Source organism: Danio rerio, chromosome 19 (genome assembly GCF_049306965.1).
Source record: "Danio rerio strain Tuebingen ecotype United States chromosome 19, GRCz12tu, whole genome shotgun sequence".
Taxonomy (NCBI): Eukaryota; Metazoa; Chordata; class Actinopteri; order Cypriniformes; family Danionidae; genus Danio; species Danio rerio.
Genome location: NC_133194.1, coordinates 3,205,380 through 3,218,777, shown reverse-complemented (window position 1 = coordinate 3,218,777; position 13,398 = coordinate 3,205,380). Strand labels below are relative to the sequence as shown.

At 36.9% G+C, this 13,398-nt stretch overlaps 1 protein-coding gene across 1 annotated transcript in view; it reads left to right on the top strand.

Moving 5' to 3' along the window:
- recql4 (RecQ helicase-like 4) overlaps positions 1 to 13,205 on the top strand; it is a 29,882-nt gene extending 16,677 nt beyond the window's left edge. Inside the window, exons 15-24 of the mRNA XM_001920596.8 lie at positions 988 to 1,189; positions 2,827 to 3,104; positions 4,866 to 5,003; positions 5,313 to 5,547; positions 5,767 to 5,896; positions 7,538 to 7,704; positions 7,916 to 8,105; positions 8,293 to 8,461; positions 11,448 to 11,556; positions 12,973 to 13,205. Coding sequence (XP_001920631.5) covers positions 988 to 1,189; positions 2,827 to 3,104; positions 4,866 to 5,003; positions 5,313 to 5,547; positions 5,767 to 5,896; positions 7,538 to 7,704; positions 7,916 to 8,105; positions 8,293 to 8,461; positions 11,448 to 11,556; positions 12,973 to 13,094 — 1,740 coding nt within the window. The 3' untranslated portion in view covers positions 13,095 to 13,205. The remainder of the gene's footprint in view (positions 1 to 987; positions 1,190 to 2,826; positions 3,105 to 4,865; positions 5,004 to 5,312; positions 5,548 to 5,766; positions 5,897 to 7,537; positions 7,705 to 7,915; positions 8,106 to 8,292; positions 8,462 to 11,447; positions 11,557 to 12,972) is intronic.
- Positions 13,206 to 13,398: the final 193 nt, after the last annotated feature.

Here is a 13,398-nt window from a genome sequence, read left to right as displayed (position 1 = left end):
CATAAAACTATATAAAACAAATATTGAATCATATTAATATGTATATATTTTTTGTTTGTTTAAATGTTTTTGTTTGGTCTCATACAAAAGAAGGTAATGATTCGCACTCAATTGCTTCATACTGTTTTTATTTTTACTTTTTCTTACGTTTTACGGGTGATAACAGACAAACAGACGTTTCGGCACAATGCCTTCCTCAGTGTCTCAATGAGTTTGGTCTCATACAAAAATGTTAGTAATTTAATTATATTGTATTTAAAAATACTTATTTTTTGTAGTTATTTTAAGTTAAGCATTTTATAAATATTTAAATGCATTTCTCTTTCATTTTAAGTACTCGTATATTTATATGCGTTTCATCTAATACTTAAGCATAATATTTATTTAGTTTATAAATTTATTTTAATATAAATTTAAGCTTTTTTATTTGTTTTTTTACTTTCAGTAAACCATCACAGATACTCCAAATCCATTTTTGAATTGTCATCACTCATCATTCTCAAATTATGTCTGAATAATGGAAAACCTGCTGATAATCAAGATGCATTGTTGAACTTGAGCTCTCTCAGACATCCATATTGCCCAAAAATCTTGGTAATATACAGTTGAAGTCAGATATATTAGCCCCCCTGAATTATTCGCTCCCCTGTTTATTTATTTCCCCAATTTCTGTTTAATGGAGAGACGATTTTTCCAGCACATTTCTAATCATAATAGTTTTAATAACTCATCTCTAATAACAGATTTATTTTATCTTTGTCATGATGACAGTAAATAATATTTGACTAGATATTCTTCAAGACACTTCTATACAGCTTAAAGTGACATTTAAAGCCTTAACTAGGTTAATTAGGTTAACTAGGCAGGTTAGGGTATTGTATAACCATGGTTTGTTCTGTAGACCGTCAACAGTATTTATTTATTTTTTGTGCATGCAGTAATTTTAGTTTTGCTCCATGCATTTCTGAAACGTCTCCTTGTGTTCAGGCTCTGGTGTCTCTGCTGAAGGGTGAGCGCTTTGGAGCTCTGGACTCGGTAATCGTCTACTGCACCAGACGAGAGGAGACGAGCCGCATCGCTGCACTGCTGCGCACCTGCCTGCAGGGGGTGATGCTGAGAGAATCCTCCAAACACACAGCGCTGCAGGAGGACGACGACAACCCTGTGGGCAAGAAGAAGAAAGCTCTGGGTAAATACTGCAACGGTACAGTAGGGAGACATCTGTGACTTATTATTCATATCATTACTCAATCACAACAATAACTGCTGTTTTTACATTCTGTAGACATGTATACATGTTATTATAGTGACTTGTCGCCTGTCAATCAATTCGGTGGGTGGGGGAAACCGCACTCCTATGTCACGTTGCGGTGGGTCTCAAAATCACTGGGATTTGGATCCTATTTTATATTTATTACAAGAGACTAAGGGCCCTATCATACACCCGGCGCAGTGTGGCGCAAGGCGCGGCGCAATAGTCTTTTGGTAGTTTCAGCTTGGTGCAAGAGTGGTTTTGAGGCGTTGCGCTTCGCTGTTTAAATAGTAAATGCATTAGCGCTCATATGTGCACCCATAGGCATTCTGGTCTAAAAAGGAAGGCGTTCTGAGGTGGACCGCTGGCGCGTTGCTATTTTGAGAAACTATAATAGATTTTTCATTAGACCAAAACAAACCCGGTCTAAACTCCAGCGCAGAGTTGCGCCTCGCTTACACACTGCTTAATACACACAAGAGAGGCAAATATCTTTACATATGAAAAAACTTAAATATTAAGGATATATATAGGATATAATAAGAATAGATATATGATATAAATATAAAGGATTAAAATATTACAAAACATATTATTTTCTAGCCTACATAAATATGAAAAACCACTGCTTTAATGTCTTCTTCATCTCGGGAGGCTTTTTCAGTTAATTCATAACAATTTGCTTTTGTATAATGTTATTATTATTAGCAGTATTATTTATTATATCCATATTTATATTTGTTTTATTAAAAACAAGCTTAGATTTACCCACCTGTCAGGTTTTAGACCATATGGGGCACAGCATGTGTTTTAGGATATAACTCAGGTTTTTGAGCACATTTTGTTATTATTGTTCATTTATTCGTTTGCTGGAAATTAGAACTGAATTTAGAAATAGTTTTGAAACAAATATTTGCGCTTAACAAACAAAATTATTTATTTATAGACTAATTGATGTCTGTGCGTAAAGGTTTCCCTATCCAAGAGTGAAAGTGAAAGTAGATCCTTTATCTCTCATTCTCACGCAGTAGATGCTCTGTTTAACTGTTTTCTGTTAAAAAACTGTGAACTGTTTGCTAGTGAAATGCTCATTTTTTCCACTTAGACTTACTTTGCGTCCTGTAAATAGCGAATGCGCTCTTGGCGCGACGCAGCTGACTCTTAAAGGGAATGGGAGATGAGACTCTAATTGGTTTATTCTTAAAACACACCTATAACTCATTAAGAAAATAAACTCAACCCTTTTAGACCATGTGCCAAAGCGCAAGGCAGATTTCCCGTCCTTAAATTAGCAAAAACGCGTCCTGACACGCCCTGAAAGCATTTGCGCCCTGCGTTTTGCAGGGACTGTAAAAATAGAGCCCTTAAAGTGTATATATCACCCCAATATGACAGTGGACACACTATACCTGCACACACTTCTGTCCAAACAGCTTGCAGAAGTTGATTTTGCATCATAGGTGCGCTTAAAGGGATTGTGTATTTGGAGTTTAAAATCCATTATTGTGACAACACTAAACTGTCATGCATATTAATTAACTATATTTTAATGTGTTCATTGTGTGTCTGATCAGCCAGGAAGAAGATCCGCAAGCCCCTGAAGTGGATAGCGGAGGCGTATCACGCGGGTCTGTCTGCATCAGAGCGACGTCGCGTGCAGAATAACTTCATGTGCGGTGAGCTGCGTGTGGTGGTGGCCACTGTGGCCTTCGGGATGGGTCTGGATAAATCAGACGTGCGCGGGATCATCCACTACAACATGCCCAAGAGCTTCGAGAGCTACGTGCAGGAGATCGGCAGAGCGGGACGAGACGGACACCCCGCACACTGCCACCTGTTTCTGGACCCCGAGGTTGATTTATTTTATTTGTTTATTTTTTTTTCTCTCAAATTGCATTAAATCAGATACAGTTGAAATGAGAGTTATGCAACCCCCCCCTCTTTGATTTTGTTTTTCTTTTTTAAATATTTCCCAAATTATGTTAAGTAGAGCAAGGAAATGTTCACAGTATGTTTGATAATATTTTTTCTTCTGGAGAAAGTCTTTTTTGTTTTATTTCGGCTAGAATAAAAGACAGTTTTTAATTTCTTAAGGCCATTTTAAGGACAATATTATTAGCTCCTTTAAGCAATATTTTTCTGACTATCTTCAGAACAAACCACTGTTATACAATGACTTGCCTAATTACCCTAACCTGCCTAGTTAACCTAATTAACCCAGTTAAGCCTTTAAATGTCACTTTAATCTGTATAGAAGTGTCTTAAAGAATATCTAGTCAAATATTATTTACTGATATCATGGCAACGATAAATTAAACCAGTTATTAGAAATGAGTTATTAAAATTATTATGATTACAAATGTGTTGAAAACAGTCTGCTCTCTGTTAAACAGAAATTGGGGAAAAAATTAACAGTGGGGCTAATAATTCTGACTTCAGCTGTATATGTCAGAGATCATGCATCTGAATACATCACCGATATAAGCACAAATTCTGTACATGCACTTTCAGCAGTATATGCTTTCCTTTAAGTGCTCATGTAAACTTATGTTAACAATAATAAAAAACAATGAGAAAAAAATAAATAAAAATGTCATGTAAATTTAAACTTTGCTTGTTTTAATTATTTAAGTTTTTTTGATTAATAATTGAGGTTAGGTTTTTTCTATGATATTTTTTAAAAACTTTATTTCATTAAAACAAATCTTTTTTTAGTTAAATTTTTTTTTTAAAGACATTTTTAACTAGTTTTTAGCTGACAATAAAACACTGAAGAGCATGAGTTGAGCGGATAATTTAGATGTACTTTTTTATTTTTAATAATTTGAGAATAGACAATATATTATTTGTAATTGTAATTTATAATTAGTTTTTAAATTATTAATATTAATAATTATTCATATTAATTTTAATAATTAATGTAATTTATTTTATATTTATTTCAGTGACTATTTTAAAACATTAATATTGTTGTTGTTTTAAATAAAGATCTGTTCTTAATTTATTTAATTTTTCTGCATGATGCTTGAAATTACAACTTGCTTTAAATTATTACTTAACAACACTACCCAATAAAGCTTCCCTCCCCCAACAACCCATACGACTACTTTCACTCCCATAAGAATGAATAACTACAATAAATAAATGAATAAGCAAAAATAAATAAAATAAATCAAACAATAAGATTAAAAAACTCAATTAAATTAAATCAATTATTATAAAAGCATGAATAAAGTATTTTTTTTATATTGCTCAGTTTTAAAAAACAAGAATTAGCCAGCAAATAATCTAAATTGGGACGCGACATTTTGTTGAAGGTTTTTAAAGAAGCAGAATGACAAATTTTTCAACTTAATACAAGCAAACTGAAAAACTATAATAATTTTTTAAAAATAAAAGCATCATGTGATGCCATTCGGACATTTTTATTTTTGCAATAAAAAAATTAATTGTTTTATTAAGGTAAAATTTTATTTTTTTGTTTTTAATGTTTATTTTGGGTAAAAATATATACTTTATTTAAAAAAAAGGAAAAAAATTGATATAATGTATCATTTTTATTTTGGTTAACAAAAGCAATGCTGCAATAACTTTTTAATAATTTATGTTTTAGGGTGGAGACCTGCATGAGCTGCGCCGGCACATTTACGCAGACACAGTGGATTATTACACAGTGAAGAAGCTGGTGCAGAAGGTGTTTCCTCCCTGCAAATGCCGTCAGATTCAGCAGAAGCAGCAGGATTTGGCGCAGGTGACCCACAGACCTAATTACACATGTCATATCTCATTCATGGTATATCTAGCATGTACAGCATGCTTTAGTCCAGGGTTGTCCACACTCGGTCCTGGAGGTGCCGGTGTCCTGTAGAGTTTAGCTCCGACCCTAATCAAACACACCTTAACAAGCTAATCAAGCTCTTACTAGGTATACTAGAAACTTCCAGGCAGGTGTGTTGAAGCAAGTTGGAGCTAAGATCAGCAGGACACCGGCCCTCCAGCACTGGCTTTGGACACCCCTGCTTTAGTCTAATCTACCGTGTCTGAATGGTGCCCCCTGCAGGCTGCAGAAGTGTCTGACAGCGAGTTACTGGAGATGGAGCTGTGTGACGACTCTGATCCACACCAAAACGAGATTCCGACTTTAACTCATCAACAAACACCTCAGACACACACACCGGAGGAGACTGAAGAGCGTCCGCAGCTCAGCGATGAGTGTGTGCAGCGCTTCTGCCACACACACGAGAGAGCCATTCCCATGCAGGAGACAGTAGAGGCTCTGGACATCACTGAAGAGAGTAAGCAAACAACAAGAGCTCGATTACACTAAAATAATTTTACTCTTATGTGAATATTTTACGGATGTACGTCTGGGAAGTGCATGTCTTAATTTTAAAAACAAATCAAGGTTGTTCAATTAGAAAGAGACTAAAACAAAACGGGCCTAACACCGACCCCTGGTACACACTTCGAGCATTTATTCATGAATGTTGTTCAGTAGAGACTGTGTTTTTCAGGTCTGGAGACTCTGCTGTGTTACCTGGAGCTTCATCCTCAGCAGTGGGTGGAGCTTCTCCATCCGACTCTCTCCGTCTGTAAGCTGCAGTGTTACGGAGGTCCACAACAACTGCGCAAAATCGCCAAACTGTACGTCACACTCCAGCACCACATCTCAAGTAAACTCTGTCCAATAGTTCTGCTTATTTTTATGTGCATTTTAGGACGTCGCATAAAAAAAAAAGATGGATGTGAATGACTAGATGGGCATAACTTCTAAAGATGGGTCTGATCATATGTTTTAGTTGATAATAAGATGTGTGGGCGGCACGGTGGCGCAGTGGTTAGCACTGTCGTCTCACAACAAGAAGCTTGCTGGTTCGGGTCAGTTGGCATTTCTGTGTGGAGTTTGCATGTTCTCCCCGTGTTGGTGTGGGTTTCCTCCGTGTGCCCCACAGTCCAAACACATGCACTATAGGGGAATTGAATAAGCTAAATCGGCCGTAGTGTGTGTGTGAATGTGAGAGTGTATGGGTGCTTGTCAGTACTGGGTTGCAACTGTAAGGGCATCCGCTGTGTAAAACATAAGCTAGATAAGTTAGCGGGTCATTCCACGGTGGCGACCCCTGATGAATACAGGGACTAAGCCGAAGTAAAATGAATGAAGGAAGATGTATAAACTACATTTAGAAGAGATGCACACTTGTGCCCCTAGAGCACAAAACCTCCAGGTCTTCGCTTGCATGGATATATATTTAAAATTACATATATTTTTTAATTTATGCCAAGAAGTTTGAGTTTTAATATGCATAAGATATTTTTAAATAAAGTTCTACTGTAAATACGTCAACTTAATTAACCTAATTATTAAATATATGTCAACTTAATTAGTTAAATGCATTTTTAACAATTTATACAAATATAAAGGCAATTTTTCTCAATATTTAGATTTTTTTGAACCCTCAGATTTCAGTGTTTATTCAGCTTTCAGATGTTATTAATCTTAATTTTCATTAAATAACTCACATTTAACCATTACATCCTTGATACATGCATCAAAAAATCGTGTTGTTTTACTTCACAAGACGTGATTGGTTTACTGGACCAAACAGTGAACCAGTGTAATCACACACCATCTGAAATGTTGTCATCAATCTGCATTATAATTTTACAATGTGAGTGATGTATGTGGAGGATTTGTTTTAAATGGATTTGTTTAAATGCAGGTTATACAGTTAAAGTCAGAATTATTAGTCTCCAATTTTTTCTTTTTTAAATAATTCCCAAATGAGGTTTAACAGAGCAAGGAAATTTTCACAGTATTTCCTATAATATTTTTTCTTCTGGAAAAAGCCTTATTTGTTTTATTTCGGCTAGAATAAAAGCATTTATTAATTTTTTAAACACCATTTTAAGGGTAAAATTAGTAGCCCCTTTAAGCTATTTTTTTTTCTCGATAGTCTACAGAACAAACCATTGTTATACAATAACTTGGCTAATTACCCTAACCTGCCTAGTTAACCTAATTAACCTAGTTAAGCCTTTAAATGTCACTTTAAGCTGAATAGAAGTGTCTTGAAGAATATCTAGTCAAATATTATTTACTGTCATCATGACAAAGATAAGTTATTAGAGATGAGTTATTGAAACTATCATGATTAGAAATGTGTTGGAAAAAAATCTGCTCTGTTTGACAGAAATTGGGGAAAAAAAATAAACATGGGGGCTAATAATTCTGATTTCAACTGTATGTAATGTATATCTAATAGTGTATTTGTGTGCATCTAATAGATGTGCTCCAGTGGCGGTGGTGTTGGCGCGCAGGCGTATGGCTGGTGAACGCGTGCAGTCTTGTGACGCTCTGGAGTTTGACGTGGTTGAGCTGGCGGACACTATGGGTTGGCAGCTCCCTCTGGTGAAGCGAGGACTCAGACAGCTGCAGTGGGGCTCAGACACAGGTCAGCCATGGATGAAGCCATGCACGCCACACACAACCCTCCAAACGAACATCTAACAAGCTAGCTGATTGATTTTGACCTTTTAGGGATTACATATTGTTATGCTCCCTTAATTATCATTTCAAAAACATGTGTGTCCTCTTGTTTTATTATGTTGTGTTATATTTGATTCAGTTCTGCCATCTTTACACTCTTCTGCTGTTCTGGTCAGGATCGTATGGAGGAACGGGTCGCAGTGGTGTTCATGTGGAGTTCTCAGCTCTGTCCTTCTACTTCCGCTCGTACGGTGACCTGACGGCAGATGAGCTGGACGCTGTGTGTGCGTTTCTACACGGCAGAGTGAAAACACAGGAGAACACGCAACTCTACCAGCTCAAAACCTGCTTCAGAGCCTTCCGCAGGTCAGAGACACACACTCCACATCCATGACTCTCACTAGTGTTTCTTCAGCTTCATACACAAATAATATTATAATATTCATTCTCATGGCCGGAACAGTCAGCGCTAAGATGTTTAAGGAGTAAAAACGCACTTATATTTAACTTCAGGCAAAGAAAACACACTTTTTTAATTTCTGTTTGTGCGCAGTGTTGCGTATCGTAACTGCAGTCTGTGTCTGGATGATCTGGAGGAGAGCAGAAGTCAAGCTCTTAAAGATCTGCTGAGCGATTACTTCGATAAGAGGAGAAACCTGGAGCTGAGCAAACAGTGTCTGGAGGACGAGCACGACGAGGAGGAAGAGCTCAACAAGTGCAAGGTTTGACCCATTAGTAGGCCCCAAGTGTGCCGCAAGCCTGCGTTTGAGTGAAGGTCTCGGCCGTTAGATCGCCCCCTGGGGGCTGGCTGCAGTACAAGTCATAAAGCCCGCCTCCTTCGTGTTAATGAAGGAGACTTGAGCCCAAATAAAAAAAAATATTACACTTGCAATAAAATGTCCCGAAAGATAGTTCTGGTCGATTAAGGCACTGGTTATTGTGCTGAAATAGGTGCAGATCTTCATTTTTGTAAACAGTTTGTTTTTAGCAGTAATTTAATGCTGGGCGTGTCATCGTGATTGACAGCTGTGATTGACAGTTTCTCAAAGCAGCGCGTCTGAGCTTCGGCAGGAGACTGAAGTGTTATTATTCGATTTCTGTGTTATTTTACCATGACAAAATGAGTTCAGCAGTAAACTATAGTTTCTGACATACATGATCCTGGTGGAACACTGTTTATTCGCTAAGTTCAGGGCTTTTTTCGGGCTTTATTAGTTTGCTGATACACGCCTAGCCACCCAGATAGCAAAACACAGTTCCGGCTAGATACTCGCCTGCCGGAGACTTATCTCTTAGAGCTCAGACTGACTACCTCTGCTGGACCTACTCCGGATGCCTGGACTCACTGCCCGATTCCAGCCCGAGTCAATCGAGCCAGATGCGGCGGCCGAGCGAGCCAGCGCTGCCGCATGCGAGCCGGAATCAGCCCGCGACGCCGCGAGTAGGTTATGCGCTGCAGCCTGGAGCTGGCGCGATTAAATATTTAAAACCCTCATATTTGTTAACGTTATTACATTTATTTGTGTTGATATGACAGCAAACGCATGCTGAGAAGTTCGGGGGTGTGGTTGATTTTACATAAAGCGTTTGGTTGGAAGCTCGACTCATTTTCGCGGCTCCTCCTCTGGCTCCATCAGACAGTCCTTCTGCGCATGTCAAGGCTCCAATTTCAGCAGTCTTTTGCGACAGTTTGTGCCCGTCAAGCAGGCGTTTTGCCCTCAAGGCGTTCAATGGGAAAAAGGGCTGTCGCGTTGTCCATATTTTTTACAGTCATTGGTAGGCCCACATGGAATCTGCGTGCGCAGATTTTCCACAGAATTTCGCAGATTTCTGCAGTTTTTTAGTCCATTATAAATTCTGTTTATTTACTTGAGTAAATGTGTAAATCGGAATTTATTTAGTTTTTATTCATTAATTTATTACTTTTTATTTAATATATTAGAGTGTAAGTTATGATACTCCGCTGGATACTCCCAAAAAAATTCCGCAGAAATCCGCAGATTTTTACCAAAATTCTCTGCAGAAATAGCACAAAACGTCCGCAGATTCCGTCTGGCCCTGCCCATTAGTTAAAGTACATTTACATTTAGTCATTTAGCAGACACTTTTATCCAAAGCGACGTACAAATGAGGACAAGGAAGCAATTTACACAACTATAAGAGCAACATTGAATAAGTGCTGTAGGCAAGTTTCAGGTCTGTAAAGTGCAAGAAGCAAAACATTAGTCAATTTTTTTTTGATAATACAGTTAGCGGTAGAACCAGAGAGGCAATTGCAGATTAGTAAGGGAAGTGGAGACTAAATAGTTGAGTTTTTAGTCGTTTCTTCAAGACAGCGAGTGACTCTGCCAGGGAGTTCATTCCACCAACTGGGCAGATTGAGCGCAAGAGTTCGGGAAAGTGATTTCTTCCCTCTTTGGGATGGAACCACGAGGCGACGCTCATTCACAGAACGCAAGTTTCTGGAGGGCACATACATCTGCAGAAGTGAGAGCAGATAAGAAGGAGCCAGAGGTCGCTTTGTAGGCAAACATCAGAGCTTTGATTTTGATGCGAGCAGCAACTGGCAGCCAGTGCAAACGGATGAGCAGAGGAGTGACATTTGCTCGTTTAGGTTCATTAAAGACCACTCGTGCTGCTGCGTTCTGGAGCATCTGAAGAGGTTTGATTGAGTTAGCTGGAAGCCCGGCTAGTAGAGCGTTGCAATAGTCCAGTTTGGAGAGAACAAGAGCTTGAACAAGGAGTTGAGCTGCATGTTCAGATAGGAAGGGTCGGACCTTTCTGATGTTATAGAGTGCGAATCTGCACGATCGAGCAGTTCTAGAAACGTGGTCAGAGAAGTTTAGTTGTTCATCAATCGTTACTCCAAGGCTTTTCACCATTTTGGATGCAGTAATGGTCGCCCCGTCCATCTGGATTGAAAAGTTATGATGTAGAGTCGGGTTGGCAGAAACTTCAAGCATTTGTTTTCGTGAGTTTAAGCTGAAGATGATGATCTCTCATCCAGTGTGTACTGTCTGACAGGCAGGCTGAGATGCGAGCTGGAACCGAGGGATCATCAGGGTGAAAAGAGAGGTATAGTTGGGTATCATCAGCACAGCAGTGGTAGGAGAATCCATGTCTCTGGATGACTGGTCCTAAAGATGTCGTGTAGATGGAGAAGAGAAGTGGCCCAAGAACAGAGCCCTGTGGTACCCCAGTGTTTAGATGCTGGTACAAATGAGTACAAAACTAGTACAAAAAAGTACCAATGAAATCAAAACTAACCATATTGATTGAAGTTTTGTGGTGAACACTTCATATCATTAAGAGGAAAATAAAGTTGTTTGCTTTTGTAATCTTTAATTGAAATCTGAAAATGCACTTGCTGTTTGTTTTTAGTTAAATTCTCAGATTAGGTCTGTCTGAGGTAGTAGGTGTGGCTAACATACTTAACCACGCCCCTCCACCAAACAGAAATGGTGAGGAGGTGGAGTCTGTTAGGTTGTAATACCTCTCCACAAACCCTTTTCCCCATCTACATCCAATCGGCTCACAGTATAAAAACACAAGCCACGCCCACTGTATTCTCATTTAATATCCCGTTTCTCTGTTAACTGCGTCACAATAAGAACAATAGTCGCAGCTTCCGGTTCATGCAGACTTTAATATTTGTCTCATGTTGATCTTCGAATGTCTGGTGTTCATGCTGTTGTGCTTATCCCTCAGATGAGAGACTGGGAGACTCAGATCTGTGCAGATATCAGAGCTTTTCTGTGCAGTCGCAGCGATGAGAAGTTCTCCGGTCGAGCAGTCGCTAGAATATTCCACGGCATCGGTGCGTGTCTCATGATAATTTCTTCCACACGTCTCAAGGTTTTTGAATCTTAAAAATGATAAATAATGATAATAATAAATTTTAAAGTCTACATTTTAGGTCTCGAAATGTTTTATTTCACTTTAGTAGTTTGTTGTAGGTCTTAATTTTAGACGTAGCTTGCATATTGAGTTTCTAAACAAATTGTATTATTTATAAATTGAATACTTTGGATTATTTTGAGACTTAATCAAACTCACAGCTACAAAGGAATCAAAGCATCACCAAATATCGTTCATGAGATTATTAATTAGGCATTAAGACCAAATATATGGATGTAACATAAACGCTGAATAACAATATGAACATGCTAATATCTGCTTTTGTAAGCTCATTTTGTAAAACCGATTAATTTTAGGCTGCAATTATTTCTATTAGGCTGCTATTATTTCCTCTATTATTATATAGAGGCTGCTATTATTTTCTCTAATAAATCACAAAATACATAAAAAACATATAATGCCATAAAATCATAAATATGTTAACACTATTTTTAAAAAGTACAAACTTTATATCCAAGCGTTATAATTGCATAATTAAAGGCACATTACTTCAAAAGTCTTGGATAACCTGAACATGAAATATATGCATATTAATACAAATTATTAATATAAATAATTCTTTATTATGACTACAAATGAGACCAATATTGTATTATATTAAATTGATCTATTTTGTATTATTATTTTCACTTCAGTTAAAGCATTTGTCAAAATGTTAACATAGTTTTTATAAATTATTTTTGTATTGCATTCTTTAAAAAAAAAAAAAAAAAAAAAAAAAAAAAATATATATATATATATATATATATATATATATATATATATATATATATATATATATATATATATATATATATATATATCTTGCCAGTGTTAATTGCTTTAATTTATTATGGTCTTTAAATATCTTTATATTTGACGGTGTTAATTCCTTCAATTTATTTTATTATGGTCTTTAAATATGCTCATATTTGACGGTGTTAATTCCTTCAATTTAATTCATTATAGTCTTTAAATATGCTCATATTTGACGGTGTTAATTCCTTCAATTTAATTCATTATAGTCTTTAAATATACTCATATTTGACTGTGTTAATTCCTTCAATTTAATTCATTATGGTCTTTAAATATGCTCATATTTGACGGTGTTAATTCCTTCAATTTAATTCATTATGGTCTTTAAATATGCTCATATTTGACTGTGTTAATTCCTTTAATTTAATTAATTATGCTCTTTAAATATGCTCATATTTGACACTTAATTCCTTCAATTTATTTCATTATGGTCTTTAAAAAGCCTTATTTTTGACTCTGGGAGAGCTGCAGAAACCCTGCCGTCTTCATCTGTGTGTGTGTGTGTGTTTTTGTTCTGCAGGAAGTCCGTGTTATCCAGCGCAGGTGTACGGTCGCGACCGCAGATTCTGGAGGAAATACATTCAGTTCGATTTCAATGAAATCATTCGTTTAGCAACTCAGGAGATCATCAGGACGAGGTAACATCAACTCAGGGACTTCAGATACAGCCTAACGAAGATGTTTATTCATGCTCTCACTGTTTTATTTGCTTACATGTGGTTTTATACACAATAAAGTCTATTTTCTGGTAAATCCTGCATGGTTCATGACCCAATTCTTATATGTTCGATTTTCTACAGAAAAAAAAAACATAATTATACAATGATTTGCCTAGTTACTCTCACTTTAAGCTAGTTAAGCCTTTAAATGTCACTTTAAGGGTCGTAAGGGTCAACATTATTGATATTATTTTATGCAAAAACTCAGAATAATAAAGATCATGTTT